At 44.1% G+C, this 18,908-nt stretch overlaps 1 protein-coding gene across 1 annotated transcript; it reads left to right on the top strand.

Moving 5' to 3' along the window:
* The first annotated feature begins 220 nt into the window (after positions 1-220).
* On the top strand, positions 221-10,821 carry INSIG1 (insulin induced gene 1). The gene is made up of 5 exons (XM_063099722.1): positions 221-506; positions 3,370-3,494; positions 4,734-4,900; positions 5,252-5,351; positions 9,313-10,821. Exons 1-5 carry the CDS (start codon positions 221-223, stop codon positions 9,340-9,342), a joined length of 708 nt encoding a protein of 235 aa, XP_062955792.1. The 3' UTR covers positions 9,343-10,821.
* Positions 10,822-18,908: the final 8,087 nt, after the last annotated feature.

Below are 18,908 nucleotides of genomic sequence, written 5' to 3'. Positions count from 1 at the left end.
TCGGCGTCGAGGCCCCGGCACCCGCCCGGCCTCTCCGCCCTTTTGTCTCTGGGAGCGAGCTCGCCGGCGACTCCCCTCCTCTGCTCTCTTCCAGGAAGCGCCCCCGAGCCGGCGGGCACGGATGCCCAGGCTGCACGACCGCCTCTGGAGCTGCTCGTGCACCGACCGGGCCAGGCGCTCAGCCGGCGCCGCGGGGCTGCCGGCCCGGGTGGGAGACGCGATGCACGCCCCGCCGCCCCGCGCGCCCCCGCCGGCTGCTCGCGCCGCCCCGGACGCCCGCCCCTCGGCCCGGGGTCCCGGCGCTGTGGGCCGCGGTGGCTACGCCAGCAGCTGGCACCATCACCTGGTGCGGAGGAGCCTCGTGCTCTTCTCGGTCGGGGTCGTCCTCGCTCTCGTGCTCAACCTGCTGCAGATCCAGAGGAACGTCACCCTCTTCCCCGAGGAGGTGATCGCCACCATCTTCTCCTCTGCCTGGTGGGTCCCCCCCTGCTGCGGGACAGCGGCCGGTGAGTACCTTCCCTGTTCTCGCAGAAGTGAGAACGATGTCTGTCTGGCTCAGCACGCTTTTCAGCCTATCGGAAGCACTTGTTTGAAAGTCGGACCATCCACAGCGTAAGACCGTGCGTCTGCAGTTTTTGTGTCACTTAGAGAAAGTGCTCCGAGAGGGGCACGGGGTGTGGAGCCCCCATGGGCTAGTCTAAACCACAGTTCCCTGGAAGTTCGAGGAAGCGGGTGATGGAGATGAGGTCAGGAGATAATTGGCTGTTTAAGCAGACGCTGTGCCAGGCCGAGTGAGGTCTCCTCCCTCTCAGTTGGCGGGGACAGTCCGGAGCGCGGCCTGCAGCTGTCACCTAGAGCGGGCTGCCCAGGATTGGCCGCCTGCGGAACTGGTGAGCGGCAAGGCCCGGTGGCTATTGGCCGCCCCAGCAGACATGCTACTCTGCTAGATGCCTGAAAACAAATCCGTCACGTGTGCTCAGAAGGCGGTTGCCAAGGGAGTAACTTCTCAGCACTTCCTTTTGCAGGATGGCCGAGGGAACGGTGGCCGAAAGCCAGGCCTCCTTCCCTGTAACTCATAGCTCTATAGATTAAGTACACAAGGAAGAGTACCACCTTGTCGAGAATTTAGACTTAAGTTCACCTAACAAGTCACACAGATGCTGTAAAACATAACACAGCATCAGTCTACACCACGACAGGTGTACTGCTGCCTTTTTTTCTTCTTGATAGTAGAATTTCTTGGTTATTATTAAGCTGGTTTTGTAAAAATGTTGAATTGATCTTGGCCCAGCAGATCACTTAACTTCTTTAGTCACACAGCATTTTTTTTAACATTGTCAGGTGCCTTCTGCAGCCTCAACTCTGCAAGCTGTTGAAATATAAGTGAGCGGGACAAGCCCCTATTCTAAGGCTCCCGTAGTCCGGTGGGGAAGACAAATATGTGTCTAAGTAACTACAATACAGTATGATAAGTACCCTGTTTGCTTTGTAGCTAACAGTGACTGCTTACCATGGCCTTTGTATGCTATGCTTCATTTATTCCTTAAAACAATAAAATGCTCTGGGTCCGTTTTATAGATAAGGAAACTGAATCAGAGAGAGGTCAAATAAAAACTCCAAAGGTACCCACCCAGCTGTTCATAGCTCTGTACCTAGTCTCCCTACAGCATAGGTGTGTCCACCGCCCAGCCTGGTAGAGTCACTTAAAACAGTAGAAGGATTGAGTCTTGTGACAGAGCTGTGTATTCTGGCTAGGACATGTGTCATCTGACGGACACCGTGATTATTGATTATAAAGCGGTGGATAGAATGTTTTCATCTTTGTTCTCAGAAAGATGGGATCCTACTTTTGTTTTTCAAACCCCTTAAGTGTATTGAGACTTCTTTTTGAGAAATAGATCTAGATTTGAAATTTCAATTTTTATGCACATTTGGCACAAAAGTTTCTTTGAAACAAAAGCTTGATCTTGAAAATGAAATATTTTAGTTTAGCTCTCAGTGTTTGTAATTGAAGCTTCAAGGAATTCTAAGAATATCTGAAACAATTTCTCCTAATTTTTTTCTTAACAATCAGCTAAGAGCATAAGGAAAAAGTTCTATAGTACATTTTTTTATACCTATTTAGCTTTTAACCTTAAAATGTAAGATTAAGCTATAGTGAAGTAAAGTTATAGAATTGTTTGGGTTCCATTTTTCAAAACTCCACAAGTAGAACTTGATTAAATGTAATACAAAATTAAAAGCTGAAAATTTTTCATCGGAGTGTTTGGCTAAGCACAGCTAGAACTCTCGTTCTCTGTTAGGAAGCCCTTTCTAGACCAAGGTGAGCCATGCATGGCCTTTGGGAGCCTCAGTGCTTGGTGCAGTTTACACAGTGAACCTTCTGTCCCACAGTCCAGTCCCCGTAGGCCCGTGTCCACTCGCCGCCACAGATGTCTCTTTCATGCCTGTCTTTGTTTTTGCCATTTTGCTTCTCTTCTGCAATGCTGTACCTACCCACCTGTCCACATTCTCTTTAAAATTCTGTGTCTGTGGAGACTTCCTAACTGTTCCAGACCACAGTGACATCTTCCTTCTCTGTCTTCCAGTTACATAATCCTCATAATTTTACACATGAGAAAACAAACACGAAGAGGCACGTCCCATCAGAGGGCAAACTGGGGCTAAAGGCTGAGTTTTCTATTCCCGGCATGGTGCTCTGTCCACAGGAACCAATCAAAGAATAGAGAAACTAGTGTAAAGTCCCTCATCCAGCACGTACCATAGCAGGTACTCAGTGTCTCCTAGAGTACATGCCAGAAGCCCCTGAAAAATCAAGCCCAGGGCCACTCTGGGCATGTGACCCAGACCAAGTCAGATCAGCAGAAATGTGAGTGTTCATCATGTGCCAGGCCAAGTGCTGGAAGCGGCAGGAATGTCACCTGCAATGTGACTGGTGGCCATAGTGCACTCATGGATGCTCACAGTTTCAATGGGAAATGGGAATCCTCTCTATGAAAATGGGAGGTGAACTCTGCAGTCATTTGAGTTTTGTGTAGGCACATATGGATATTAAGTATTATCAAGTTAAATATTATCCATATTAATATGGATAATTATATTCCCTGCTCAATTCATTTTTATGTTTACTGAGACATACTTTTAACTAAACCAAATAACAGTGATGTTTTTAAGCTTTTCAAACTGTGGTTGGGAGGGTGGTTCTCAAAGAGAACAAAAATAAAAAATTAGTCTCGATTTAAATATATTATAGCTGATAAGCTTTCTAGGTAAAGAGCTGGTTTGAGTACTAGAATACTTTACTAATTAACACAAAGAAATTGTACAATTTTAAGCTAGTGTATTCTAACACTGTTATTTTTTTAACAGCTATTGTCGGCTTGCTGTACCCCTGTATTGACAGTCACCTTGGAGAGCCCCACAAGTTTAAGAGAGAGTGGGCCAGTGTCATGCGCTGCATAGCAGTGTTTGTTGGCATTAACCACGCCAGTGCTGTATCCTTAAGTTGATGTGCTGTGTCCAGAGGAGTTTCTTAGGTTGTACGTTGAACCACTTTATTACTTATATCGAGTCCTTAATATTTATTATCTTATCCAAGAATTTTATTTTAAAGTATATTTCTTAGTTAACACTTAGTAGGATTTGTAGCTGGGGGGGCAGGCAACTGGCAGATACAAGGATCGAACCCTGGAGTTATCAGCACCATGCTCTAACAAACTGAGCTAACTGGCCAGCCCTACACTTAGTAGGATTTTTAAGGCACAGGACCTAGCATCCTTTCAGTTCGTTTCAGGAAACAGTTGAAATAATACCAGAGATAGAGTGAACTTATTTATTCTCTCTCAGACAATCATCTTTTGGTTCTTTGGAGTTCATTTTATAAATTCACTTTTACATTTCCACCTTACATCTTTCCAGCATGAGGAGTTGGTTCCTCTGGCAAAGTGAGAACTGGTGAGGGGCAAGAGTATTGCTCTTGTTGCCACATCTTTCTAGAAGGCGGAGTGGAGGAACATATATATATATGTATATATATATCTGCTTCTCTGCCCACAAAAATCCAAGGGTGAGGCACAGGAGGTCCCTGAAATTCTGGAATCCACAGATGGAATTCACTACATGAAATATACTATGTGTCTGTATATAAGTGCATTTTCCAGGAATATGGTTCATAGTTTACCAGTTCTCAAAAAATTTAGGGTTTCTTTAGAGCAACTTGGAGAGGAAAAATATTTTTAGAGTTATTGAGCCTTAAATCTGCTCTACCCCTCTTTTAAATGTAAGATAGCTCTAACAAGTTATTTGTATCACCAGTTCATAAGCAGTGTTGTAATGACAGCTGTAAGTGTAATGTAACAGAATGCCGTTCTGACAACAAGTCGTAATGCAGACACGAAGGCAGTGCTTGCTCTTTTCAAATTACCAAAAAACAGAAAGAATGGGATTGTAGATCACTCAATAGCAAAAGATACTGTTTTATGGCCAAAACACCAGTAGAATTTTTAAGTAACTTTTACGAAGTTTACTCTTAAAGCAAAGCTTTTGACTCAGCGATGGGTAGAAATTTCAGGTAATTTTAGTCATTACAGTAACCTTGTATCCAACAAGTCCTTTCTTTAGCTCACTGTACAGTTTTTATAGATAGTGAATTATTTGTTGTACAATAATAAAAACCACAAGTAGTTCTTATGAGTTTTTTAAATGTTTCTTATCCTTAACTTTTGCATTACCAGAAATTGGATTTTGCCAATAATGTTCAGCTGTCCTTGACTTTAGCAGCCCTTTCTTTGGGCCTTTGGTGGACATTTGATCGTTCAAGAAGTGGCCTTGGGCTTGGGATCACCATAGCTTTTCTTGCTACTCTGATCACTCAGTTTCTCGTGTATAATGGTGTCTATCAGTAAGTGTGTGTTTTCAGATGTGGACTTTGTAAAACTGTTACTTAACTTTTATAGAAACACCCATTAAATGTTAATGTTTATATATTTTATTTGGCTTGTATGCAGAATGACATAGGCATGAAATTCTCAAAAATGCTGCTTATTCTTGGCTCACATATTAGAAATGCACTGTCCATAACTTAATGTTAAGAAAAAACAAGTAGTAGCAGTAAAGCATTATTCAAATATTAATATTTTACAGCACTGCATGCTTAATATATATCCTGTATATCCCCATTAATGAAAATCTTTGAATTGAACCAGGTGCCATTGACTGCCAAGACACAATCTTTTTTTTCCCCCCACTCTAGATATACATCCCCAGATTTTCTCTATATTCGTTCGTGGCTCCCATGTATATTTTTCTCAGGAGGTGTCACAGTGGGAAACATAGGACGACAGTTAGCTATGGTAAGTGAAATGATCATAGTATCTCCTAACCCTTTAGTTTTTTTAGATTGATAGAATTGCTTTACATGATATATTGTAATTTGTGTTGGTACATGTCTAGTTCAGACTCAAGAACAACAATTATTGAGAAAAGTGTACATTAAAAAATAGGTAGTGATACCCAGGTAATTCTTTGCTAAATTATGAAAGATTTATAGATTTGTAAACTCATAATATTCGAGTTCCAGTGCAACCCCTTTGTGTTACAGGTATGTTCAGTGGCTTTTCTAAATTCGCATAACTACTGTGGGAACCAGCAGGGGAAGTTACTGAAGTGGCTAGTGTAAGTGGAGTGTGATGAGTACCCTCCTCCTTCAGTATCAAACAAATCAGGGTAATCTTAGGCAGTGTCACTTGGCTCCCTGGGTGTCTGTCAACCCTCATTTCTTCTTAACAAAACCAGAGCGGGTGCAGGTGGTGCTGGGCCTCTCCAATCCCTAGTCAGGGGCAAATGGAGCCTGAGGCTGAGAGACCACGGCTCAGGCCAGCACCTGGTGCAGGCAGGTGGACCTGGGCACAGCGAAGGGAACATTCAGAGCATCAGCCTGTGCAAGCGTTGCACCTGTTCTTATGAAAGAAAGAGGTACAACCTCCCAAGACACAGCTGCTTCCTGAGAGAGACGGAGAGGCAAATGAATTCAAGGATAATTTTAGCATTTCTTCTCAGTAGTTAAAAATTGGCATTTGAACACTTTAAACATTTGGACATTTAAAAAATTAAATGTTATTTTGAGCTGACTTTGACTCGAGGGCTTAAATAAAATTTAAAAAAAAAAAAAAAAAGGCAACTAGAGCCATTGCTGTCAGTGATAAATTCTGGGCCTCTTTCAGAAAACTTATCTTGGTACCTCAGGCTATTTTTAAAATGGTACATTAATGTGTGCCAGCTGATATCCATTTGTGAGCAGCTGAATTGGAAGGCCACATGGCTGTTTCACAAACAGAAGTAATTTCAAAAGGGTAAAATTTGTAAAGTGTTCCACTGGTTACTGGGTCTAAAGCTTCTTCCTCTTCTGCTCATTGGTAATTCTATACAAATCTGCTGCCAAAACAAAGAAGACTCCATTGAAAAAGCTGTTTCTTATGTCCCCTAGTGGAGAATCATAGGACCTTGCTTTTCTGTGCTAAAAATCTCGTCAGGTAGGCGCATGTGAAAACAATGTGCATGTTCTGCGTGCGCTGGACGCCTTCCCTGTACAGCCCTCCTCACCAGTCTCAGAGTAGAGCCAGGCAGCTCCCTAACTGCTTTATTGCTTTGAGGTTTTTGTTTCAGTACTCCTTGGTGGAGAATTCCTAAGGTAACTTAAAACAGGATAGTTGACCTAATTATAATTCTCCCTTAAGCTTTCTTTTCCTCCTTTTTACTCTTTGAACTTGGGGGGAAACTTACATTTGGATGTTAGCATCATATTTTGAAATTGGAGGAGAGACATTACCACCTTAACTGCCTTCTCTACTGGGCTCCTGAATGAAACCAGCCTTTCAGGGGTCCGATCCCAACCCCACCTACCATATTTTTTATCCAGAAAAATTTAAATCCTTACCTCTGGATCCCAACTGTTACTCCTCATATTGTTCAAAATTTGAAAGCCTATTTTCATCCTTAAAACCCAGGAGATTGCTTGATGTGTTAGAGACGGAGTCACTGTCAGCTGCTGTCCTTCCTCCCGGAGCAACTTCCCCCACTTTCCGTGTCGTCATACTGTAGAGACAGAGTGCAGTTGGCTGGGTAATTTAGGGGTAGTGTTAAGAGGTGTTGGCTTAAAATTGAAACTGCAGCATGGAAACCTTTGAGGGGGGTGTGTAGAGTGAAGACAATGAAACCCGGAGGGCAAGAGCCTCAGGCAAGGCCCTCAGGTCAGCACTGTGACCAGATGTGACCAAGCTCATGTAATTCCAGATTTGTGTTTGATGCTGATCTTTTTGCCTGTTCTCGTTCTGTCTCAGTTCTTCTAAAATGCCGTTTCTGTTCTTACCTATGGTTCCCTCCCTTAAAAACAAACAAACAAACAAACAAAACCGTAATTACCTGGAAGGACAACCATGCCCAAAAGCTACAGTCTGGGTTTACTTACAATTAATGGTCTAGTAGCCTTTTTCTGTCTGGTGGTCTTTTGTTTGCCCTACTTGCTCTTGTCCTTTGGGTTCAAAAATACAGCTGAGAAGCATCGGTCATCAGCCTATGTGTTTAAGAGAAAATGATGAGTCCACAGCCGTCATTTATGGAATTTGTGGTTGTTGCTGTTTGTCACTTGAAGCCCCTCCTCAGGAGAGGAAGGCTGCAAACTGCCAGCGAGCAGCAGGCACGGGGCTCCTTCCTGTTGCCCAGGCCCCACAGGGACACCTGGGGGCACAGCCCTGCCTCACCATCAGCCTGGGTTTCATTTGCCTTTCCTGGTTTTGGTTGAAAGCTGCTAATGATTATTGTTATTGAAGGTGCACATTTCTTGAGCTCCTAACACTGTACATAGGCATTGTGCTATACATTTCCATTACTAGCTGACAGTACTTTGACAAAGAGACTATTATCAGCCTATTTTTAAGTGGGGAAATTGAAACTTGGGAAGATTAAACAACTCAGGGAGGCAGAGGTGAAATTGAAAGCCAGCTTCTCATTAGCATCCCATGCTGCCTTTTAGCGCAAGCTCCCACCTGCCACTGACCCTCTGAACGAGTGTTTAGAAGTCTGTGTTGGCATCCTGTATTTACTGTAGGGTACCATCTTGCCATTTAAATATGTTGCTATTAGGCAACACCGATACAAGTTAATATGCCACGTTATATCCATCTTAGACTGATTGTTAGTTATCTCAGCCCTGTGATCGTTTGTGTTCTTGCACTGATGCCAGACCTAGCTTTAGTCTCCTGTGGACCATAGACTCTAAAATTCTACTTTCTGTTTATCAGCACACTAGTGAACAGGTAAACAAATAAGATCTTCTGATTTTCTGGATAAGTAATCTTCATCTTAAGGCATGATTGCCTAAATGGAGAGAAATTAAGTGAAGTGGAAAGGCCTTGGATTCACAGGAAGGAAGTGTGCTCTGAGTTTTCTCTTCTGCCCTTCAGCGGCTGTATGGCCTCAGGAAAGTCATTCTGTCTCTCCGGGTCTGCCCTTCCCCAGTGGAAGGAACTGCACGCTGTGTGAGTGCTCAGCACGCAGCGCCGGCAGGAAGAGTGCCTGCAGCTGCACCTCACAGGCCGTGTGGGAAGCTGGAGGGGAAAGATTGTGCAGGAGGGATTTCCCAACTTCAAACTCTGTGTAAACTTAAGGTCGAGTTATTTGCTTTTATATAAACATGACCTTTTTCAAATATCTTTCAACAAACTGCTGGTAGGATACATTCGGAGGCGTCAGATGTTCAGGCTCACGGCAGAAGCCTCCCTTTCTCCAGAGAAACAAACCCATTTTAAGAGTGTAATTCCTTACAGGGTACTTCAGAATGTTCATAGAAAAATAGAATTAAAAGATAATGCAAATCTTGCCGTGAACTTTTTAAAGACCCTTCGTAAATGGCTGTAAGTTTGAACTTTTAGGGGCGCCTGTCATAACATATGCATCATTATGCTTTGATAAAATCGAGTGTTTCCTTTATGTGAGTATTAATTTAGTCATACTTTCACCAATATCTTGCACTTATATAATAGGCTTTATGGAAGGGCTTCAGCAATGTAGTTTCACTTGAGGTAGAGAGTTAGCCTCATCTTATAGGTAACGGAGCTGTGGGCTCGGCTCGTGCAGTGAGGGGAGAAGGCCGTGCAGGGGTGACAGCTCAGGTCGCAGTCGTGTCTGGATCATACTCCAGTTGAATGAATTTTTAATTTTTTACCTTTCAGGACCTACTTAATTGATAATTAAAATATTTATACGTTTAGTGCTAACTTCCTCTTTCCTCTTCTTTTTTTTTTTTCCCCACCATAGGGTGTTCCTGAAAAGCCACATAGCGATTGAGTCTTCAGAAAGCAAGATTTGGGAAGAAAATCTGTGATAGTGGATTGTGGCAAAGATTATCTTTTTCCTACATAATCTATTTAGATTGGGCTAACTGTACAAATGACTCCTGGGAAAAATATTCTCCTGGTCTAGAATAGCGAAGTGGAGAAATGACTACTTATCTTGAAGTCCTGCCTTGACTGATGCCCTCACGCCTGTCTGCACCCTGGAACGTTCCTTCTCAGGCTGTGTGTGAGACTTCAGGCAGTTGGCAGTTTCCTAAGTGTTAGGTTTCATTCATGTTATTAAAAATGAGTTGCCATATTTCAAAGCCTTGAACTAAACTTAATCACCATCTCTCAGATTTGTATCAGTAGTGCCCAAAGGAGATAGGTTGATGGTGCTTAACAGAGATGAAGTGCAGTGTAATAGGAATAATATTTATCCAAAAGATTTTTTTTAAATAGGGTTGTGTAAAAAAGAGAAAGAAAAGAGGCAGCGGCGGGGAGTGTGAGGAGGCCACGCTCCCGTTACGCTGCCGTGGCCGGTCCCACACGTGTGCGCCACCAGTGAGTGAGCTGTGCTTTCTCTTCCACCCGCGGGACCTCATGCAGACAATCTCACTGTGAGAGCAAGAGGCAGTGAAAAGCCACAGGTGTGCACTGTGACAGACTGGCGTCTTCACCTCAGCTCGTGAGGGTTTATCCAAGATCCGTAATCATCCGAGGGTGAATGCCTGTCTGCTGCATGTTTCAGTCTTAGCGAAAAGCATTTGTTTCTCTGTTACTTCAGAATAGAGATGACTGCTTTTTCCACAGCCCTATGGAATCTGCAATCTATGATTGCCTTGTAAAAAGAAGAGTGCATATGTCACTACATTAAACATGTGGTGTTTCTAAATATTCCATGATATTGGTGAGCACAATGTATTCATTTAATGGCATAGACCATGTTAGACCTGATTTGCAAGTATTGGGTCTTAAACTTCAAGTGCAATGTATATGAAAACCAATCTGAGCCTTGTATTCTCCTAAATATTTATTTTTCTTTTTTTTTTTTAACGTATAAGATGTTCAAGAGAAGGGTTCTCCATTCATTTCAGTGCTGCACGGAGGCAAAACTCAGCAATAATTTCTTTGAGTTGTGAAGTTACTTTATTGTTATACCATATACCCTCCACTGAACCCTAGTACTCTGAAATACTCCAGTTTTGTGGGTTTAGTAATTTTAACTTACAAATTTACCTTTTTATAGTTTGCATTTTAAGTGTTTTTGATTTGTTTTAAGTTCTGTGAAAGTGGCTTGATTAAAAGACTCCTTTTAAATACAAGTCACCAGTCAGCAGAATAGAAACTTGTACTAACTTGGCCTGTGAGTGTTGATGTATGTATTTGGTTTCATTTATGTGATGATCCTTGTTGGGTTTTTTTTGTTTTATTTTATTTTGAGGAAAATATCTTGGAGTAAATTTTAGGTTACTGAAGCTAATTTGTTTTAGAGGAGTTTTGTTTAAAAGAAAATGGGATCATTCTGAACTTTGGAATGATCCCTTATACATTTTCTGAAAATGAAAACAAATGATTAGTTATGTGAAAAAACTTTTCAATGAAGATGTCAGTATTTTAGGAAAAAAATTTGTTAGATGAAAGCAGTAGATGAATCTTTAAAATATACTTGATCATGCACAAACAAGTATTTTTTTCTTCAACTGGAAGTAATTCTATATCTGTTAATAATATAGCCAAAAAATGTGAATCTGAAGAATTTTTTTGCCAATAGTTTATAACAAATATATGAACCAAAGTGATTTGAGTTTGTAAAAAATGTAAAATAGTATGAACAAAATTTGCACTATACCAGATTTGAACATCTAGTGAGATTCACATTCATACTAAGTTTTCAATATTGTGTTCTTTTTGCATTCATTTTTTACTTTTATTAAAGGTTCAAAACCACCTGTTGTATTTATGGGTTTTTCTTTTTTAAAAAAGAGGGGGTTGGTATTTGCTGTGTGGGACATTAGAATTTGGAATGGAAAAATATTCTGTAGAGCTCTTAAATTTTACTGAATTTCAGCACAGCCACTTGGGGCGGATCATTTGAGTAGGTTTTCCTCATGAGGGAAGGTTAAACGTGATAAAAGTTGCATTGAACCTGCTGTGCGTCCCCTCCCCCTACTGGTGCTCTGCTTCCATGCAGGGCACGGCCCAGCCTGCCACCAGGGCACCGCGCTGCAGCCAGCACTGGCATGCCAGCCCCTGTGGCTGTGCATTATCTCGGATAGGATGAGCTCCTGCTGGGAATATTTCCAATAAAGATGCCTTGAGCTCCCAAAACATTCATACCATGTTTAACACAACTTTTAAATTTTCTGTTTAATTGCGAAAAAGCATTTCAATACTAGTAGAGAAAGGCCTTACCTTCTTGTACACAGCCCAATACATTTTTTAATACAGATCCAAACCAACGGGTTTCTACTGCATTTAAAATACAACTGTTTAAAAAAAAAAATACAACTTCATCCGTGTATGGAAAAACTGGGAGAGCTGACGACACAGACATTTCTGTCAATATAGAGACTCAAGGATTTGCCTGAGATTAATCCAGTTTATGTGCATCTGACATAGAAATGCCCTCTCGGAACTAGTCTAAATTCATGTTTTAGAATAAGTGTTAGAAGTTAAACATTTCCTGGGATTTTTCTGGTCTTTGAGCCAGGAATTGAGTTACACCGTTTCATTAAAGACAAGGTATGTAATTTACAAAAGATGGCCTTCTTCACTTTTCAGCTGCATGAGCAAGGCTGTGTAAATAGGAACTCAGGATGGACTCAAGGGTGTTTGGTTTAGCTAGTTTTAGAAGTCACCTGTGATCTCATACGTAAGGAATGTTTTTAGAAGTCACCTGTGATTTCTTACATAAGGAATGTTTCTGGCAGATTTGTCTAAAGACGAATTAGATATAATCAAGTCATTTGGTGGTCTAGCACTATCCCCACCTTAAGTATTAATATTGTAAAATACTAATAAGATTAAAATTCAGTCTCAACATAGCCAATAAGAAGTTTGCCTACTCCCCACTAATCTGCCATCTTATTTATTCTTGGAGGTAGGTGGGTTTATGAGCAGTAAGTTAACCATGAGAGGAATTTCATATTGATCCCTGAATGCAGTCAAAATATGCAAAGAAAGATAAGAAAAAGGTGCATGAAATAGATCCAAGTGCCAATACCAAACCTGGTTGCTCTATGGATGTTCTCTATAAATCTTCCTCAGTTTCACACCTGAAGAATTTCTTACCTCAACATTGGTAAAAACACGTAATCGTGCCTGGCACAACGTAAGCTCTCGATGAATGTCAGTTTCCTTTCTTCCCCCGTTTTCTCTGTAAAGAATAAACGTGCTGAGATAGCGCCTTAGGTGTGGTGGCTCCAGTCCTGGTTTGTAATGTCCAGGACAAAACAGTAGCATAACATGAAAAGTGGCTTTCGTTACTATTTCCATTTATTAGAGACTTTGTCTAACGAATGCATAAACGTGCTCCTTACTTCTTCTCCACGGGTTCTGTTGCTGCGTGGTCTACACAGTCTCGAGTTCAGGAACGTGGAGAAGACAGGAAGGTAAAGTTAAGTTTCCGCATAAGTGAGTCTACGGAAGTAATTTTCTCCTTACAACCTAGCTCTTTGTATTTTTTATGTCTCCTCTCAAGCAAGTTTTTAATTTTAAATTATATAGTTTATTCCTAATCATCCTTCTGACCTAAGCCAAAGTGTCATTTGCTGACTCTCCCCGTCCCGTCAGCCCTCCCCTGTGCTCACAGGCTGCAGAGCACTGGTCCCGGTGGCGGTGTGAGCCATGTGAGTTGGAGATCACCCGACTGATGTCCTTCCAGCAGGTGCAGCCCCCTCGGGGGACCATCTCCTTTTGCTTATCCTCCGATCCTGGTGCACAGCCACAGGCTCTGACTGCTAATGTGTAACAAGTGCTTGTTGAAAGAATGTGGAATAAATGAACCCACTCCTTGTTTGTCAGCCACTGAGAGCCTCCTGTAGGACAGAGACAGGCACACTGGCTGCCAGCAGCCGTTGGTCCCTTCCAATGTGTGACCTCCAATCTGCTGTGCAGGAGAAACTAAATAACTTGTTAGAATCACCCATAAAGTGAAGGATCGCGTGAAGATCTGGGGGGCCTTCCTCCACGTGAAGTGGATGAGTTTCGGCAGCAGGGTTTGATCAAACAACAACACTGATCTGCTCTCCATGCCCAGATCATTGCATCGCTGCATGCAAAAGCTGCATGTCAGTGAGTGTCACAGGATTGGGGATTGTTTTTCCCAGGAGCAGGGTTGGATTTGCACTGGGCCGTCCACACCTCCTGCCTCTCTGCCCCAGTGCCCAGCACCCCAGGCTCATTCAGTGAACGTCATAGAGCCCTCGGCTGGACCCTTCTGCCTGCTTGCCCTTTTCATATGCACATTTTTGCCTTGGAATCTTCATCTTCTCAAGGAGAAATGCAGCTGGCTTTGACATGTGATGTCTTTTGCTGCCTTTCAAATTCTGTCTCATTTGCCATCAACCGCGTTCAGACCCATCCTAATTTTCTTTCATGCCCAGGGGCCTACTGGCCCATGCCAATTTGCACAGTTGGCATCCCCCTCTCCTCTGGTTCCACGTCAATCACTTCAGTTGCAAAGACCCAACTAGGGCCGGGTGAGTATGAACAGCAACGTGACACGATCCCCATGAGTCAGCTTCCGTCCTAATGAACTGCGTCCTCTGGCCTGGCCCTTGCCAGCCTCGAGAGGTGTGCGAGTCTGCATTTAATCGATACCCACCCCACCCCCCCCAGCCGACTCGCTGGGCCAGTTCGACTTGCAGGCTCCCATCTCATCACACGCTGCTTTTCATGTCTCCCTCAAACATCCGGCCAGCTGCAGAAGCCGTCTGAAAAAAGGTCAGCATGCCAGCAAATCACTTGAAAGACCATTTTGAAGTTTCACGTATCCAAAAGGAAGGAGACTCTGCACCTTACGATATCTTACCAAGATGAGAAACAGGCTTTGAGGCACATGGAAAGCCCTTTCCCAAGGTTTCTTATAAGTGAAATCATTATGTTTCATAAGATTCACAGATAGGTGTTTGTAATTATTTAATCATTCATTTAAAAACATTGGAAGAATGTTACTGAGCACTTACTGTGTGCCCGAAATTATGCTGTGCATTGGAGGCCCCTGGTGTGCAAAATAGGTTCCTGCCCCAACAGGAGCCATCGAAATCCACCAGCTCACCAGGGAGATCTAGTCTATGCCTCTGGGGACTCAAAGCTCTTTTGGGACACTGTTTCTGTTTCATCTTAGTTACCCCAATTCTTCCCCATAATAGGTATTCACAAGAAATTTATGAAGGAAGAAAGGAAAGAATAAAAGGAAGGAAGGGAGGGAAGTTGGTTGTCAAACGTTCAGGTGCGAGGCATTATAAAACCAATTTTTAACTTAAAAGAGCCTATGGTTTTAAATGCAGCACCTGAATCAGCACTTGGTTGTCAGTTAAGAGCATCGGACACCACTGTCTGAGGCCCTCAGCTCTCCCTGAAGTGAGGAGGAGGCAGCAGGGGGGGAGGAGGCAGCAGGGGGGGAGGAGGCAGCAGGGGGGGAGGAGGCAGCAGGGGGTAACTTCCCTTCTGCGTCACAGCGGCTCCTGCTTCTAACCGGAGGGCCAAGGTCCACCCACCTGGGGCCAGGTTCTCTGGGGATCCAGGGGTCTTCACCCGATGTTATGCGTTAAACTGTGTCTTCCCCTGAAAGAAGACATGTTCAAGTCCTAACTCCCAACATCTCAGAATGGGGCCTTATTTGGAAATAAGATCTTTGCAAATTGGACCAAGTTGAGATGAATTCATTAGGGTGGGCCCTAATCCAATGCAACTGGCGTCCTTAATGAAAAGGGGAAACAAGGACAAACACACACAGAGGGCAGACGATGTGAAGAGATGTGGGGAGAAGGCCGCAGGAAGACAGGGGCCTTGGCAATGTGAGCCACTCCTCGCCTCAGGCTGCCAGAGCTGGAGGGAGGCCTGTGACCCCGCCCCTCCCCGGTGCCTTCGCCTCGGACTCCTGCCTCCAGGGCTGTGAGACAGAAGTGTCTGTTGTCTCCAGCCCCTGCAGTCTGTGGTGCTTTGTTACAGCAGCCCCAGGAGACCAGTCATGTACCCCTGCGTGCAACCTCGCTTGAAGACAGTGCATGTTGAGGAGGCATCACACCGCTTGGGTTTCAAGTGACAAACAACAAGCAAGAGCAGCTGCGACACCCACTCATCCGAAGGAGCTTGGGGACAACCACAGATTCTGAGTCAGCTGTCTGCAGGAGCCTCAAAAAGGCAGCACGCACCCCAGCTTACCTAGAAGTAGCGCGTGCGGTGGACCCGCAGCTCAGCAGGCGCGCCCACCCTGCTGGGAGCACTTGGGGGCAGGCCGGGGGTCAGGAGAGGCAAGAACACCACCTTGGGAATGGAGGTCCCTGCCAGCCACACTGCCTCCTCATTGTCACCGGAAAAAGCTCACACGACACCCCAACACGTTCTGTGTCAGGCAGCAAGAAAGATGCAAAACATTCCGGGACTGTTTCTATAAGAAAAGGTTAAAATGGAAGAATTCTACTACTTGGAGCGAATGCTGCTGTCATTTGGGAAATCTGCTGATGGGGACCCGCGTCCCTCCGCAGCAGGCTGACACAGTCGGCGTGTTGCTCTCCGAGGAGGATAGGTGGGAGCCTGGGTGCAGCGCGATGCACATGGACGCAGAGGCCCGGCGAGGCTGTCCTGAGAAAACCAGGAAAAGTTTGCTAGTCTTTGTGTAAACATCACTGGCTCAGATTAAAATCAGCACTAACCAGGCAGGATTTCAACACCCAGTGTCAAATCCTCCTGCTGAGAAGATCAGTTAATCTCCTTTCTACAGCAGGCCTTAGGGCAGCCGACTCAAGAAAACAAACAAAATAGTAAGTGCTGGAAGCCAGGGGCCCGCCCCCTTCTCCGCCCCACCCCGAGGGACCTCTGTGCCAGACTCAAGCCCCAGACTCAAGCCGGGTTTGGCAGCCAAATTCTCTGGCCGAAGCTCTTCCTTCTCAGGGGACCCAATGGTGGACAGCAATGGCTGGAAGGCTCTTTCCTTATTTGGGATACGATCGCATCAGTGTAGGGTCCACATCCACCCCTCCCCCACCTCCTCTGCACAGGTGAGGAGCACCAATGCCCAAGAGGAGGGGAGCAGCCTGTCCCCACCTTGCCTGCCCCTGCTCAGTGCACAGTGCCCAGGCATTTCCTCCTGCTGGTGAGCCCAGCGCTGGCCCCCGGGCAGCCCGTGCACTGGGCCACACAGCCTGTTGTGATTTTTCAGTAGAGATGGGCTAGTCTGTTGTGCCCTCCTTGGGACCTCCGTGTACCCCAGTTCACGTCATTAGACCTCTGCTGTGGGACGTCCTGCCTGTCCCAGCCCATGCCCTTCTGGAGCAGTGCCCTGTGCTTCTGCCCTGACCTTCCTGATGACAGACAGCCTGTGGCTGCTGGAAGGCCCAGACACTTCCCACTGCCCTCCAGGGTTCTGAGGACTTCTCCCCGCAGAGTGTCCAGCCCTGGGCACAGACCTGTGAAGTCTGCTCCCTCTGCTTGAAGATGTCTGTCAAAGAACAAAATTACAACAAATTTAGTTAAAGACCTCAACTGGCTTTTGCAATTCTATAACCAGGCAACACATTATTCCATAAAACAGAATAAGTGTCCCAATGAGCCCAGCAGAGGGGGTTGATTTTATAGACAGAGGAGGCTGAAGAAAGCAGAAACAAAGAACAAAAAGCAGATTGGTCGTTTCAAAGTTACTTTCCTTGTAAGGCAGGGTCAGGGAGGCAGAGCAGTAGGAAAATAACTGACCGGTTAACATCAGGCTACTGCAGGCTCTGTATAAGGATTAAAGCAGAGGGAACTTCATCATCACGCCTGCTGAAGATTAAAACTGGCCTGTTTGGGAAATTGGCTGTTTTATCTTTCTCCTGACTTCTGCAAAGGTCAAACCACATCCTAGGTGACGTGGAACTTAGCAGGGGCGACTCCATTTTGGTTTTTAGTCTGGTCTTTGGGGCCTAGTGCAGGAACTTAGTCCAGGAAAACTATGGCCTCTGATCTTTTTTTTTTTTTTTTTTTGGCACTGGCCAGTATGGATCCGATCATTTTTATTTAAGACGTCCTAGTTCCGTACTCTGCCCTGCTTTGCCCAGCTCACTTCTTCCCTGTCTGCAGCTGAGGAGGTGTCTCCAGTGCCTCTGCCACCCACAGGGCAGGTCCTGCAGGGGAGAAAGGAAAGGGCAGACTGGGACATCCGTCCTAAGACCAGTCTAAAGTCAGGCCTCGACACCTTCACAGCCACGCAACCTTGGACTGATGACTTCTCAGTGTCCCACTTTGTTTATCTGTAAAACGGGGATGACAATAGTACCTCCCTCATGGGGTTGTGATTGCCTGACAAGAGAATGAGCTCAACAAATGTTAGCTATTGTCATCATCATCATTGTCATCGTTGTCATCATCAGCGTCATCATCATCATTGTCATCATCGTCATCATTGTAGTCTTTTTACTTGACCCGCCCTGCTTTGCTTTGCTTCTATTTCATCCACAGTGGAGTCCACCAAGAGAATTTAGATAAATATTTCTGGGATTACAACCCTGAAGCATAAGGGCACAGGGTGGGTACTTGGAGAAGTGAAGATCACAATCCTTCTTAAGATGGAGAAATGAACTGAGCCTCAGCATTCCTGAGCATGCGTTTATTTTTAACCAGTTAACTAACCAGCTATCATCTATCTCCCTAACTACCTATTTCTACTGTTCAAATACTTAACCTTATTTTATTTTAACTGCAATAATAATAGGCTTTTTTCCTGAAAAATGCCAAATAATATCAAAATGGATAACATAAAAATTGGAATTCTCTCCTACTTGCCTGGGGTAAATGCCATTTACAATGTAGTGTGTATTCTTTCAATTCTTTTTCAACACAGATTTTAAAAATCAAAATAATGGATACTCTATAATGGTAGAAAAAAATTGAAAACTATGCATTTTTTTTATTGTGGTTAAAAAAAAAAGAACACCTGTCATAAACTTTATTATCTTAGCCATTTTCAAGCGTACAGTTCAGTAGTATTAAGTATTATCGCATTGTTGTAAAGCAGATCTCCAGAACTTTCATCTTGCAAATCTAAAATTCTGTACCCATTAAACCACATCTCAACTTTGCCCTTGTTCCCTAACCCCTGGTAACCACCATTCTATTTTCTACATCAGTGAATTTGTCTCATTTAGATACCATGTGTCATCATACAGAGTTTGTGGCTGGCCTACTTCACTTAGCATGTCATCCTCAGTGCTCATCCATGTTGTAGCATGTGTCAGAATCTCCTTCCTTTTTAAGGGTACATAGTACAGTTGGCCCTCCACGTCTGTGGGTTCCACATCAGTGGATTCAACCAACCGTGGACCAAAAATATTTTTAAAAAAAAGGTCTGTACTGAACATATATAGATTTTTTTCTTGT

This window comes from Cynocephalus volans, chromosome 6 (genome assembly GCF_027409185.1).
Source record: "Cynocephalus volans isolate mCynVol1 chromosome 6, mCynVol1.pri, whole genome shotgun sequence".
Lineage (NCBI taxonomy): Eukaryota > Metazoa > Chordata > Mammalia > Dermoptera > Cynocephalidae > Cynocephalus > Cynocephalus volans.
Note: the sequence above shows the minus strand (reverse complement) of the source record. Positions and strands in the feature narration are given on the sequence as shown.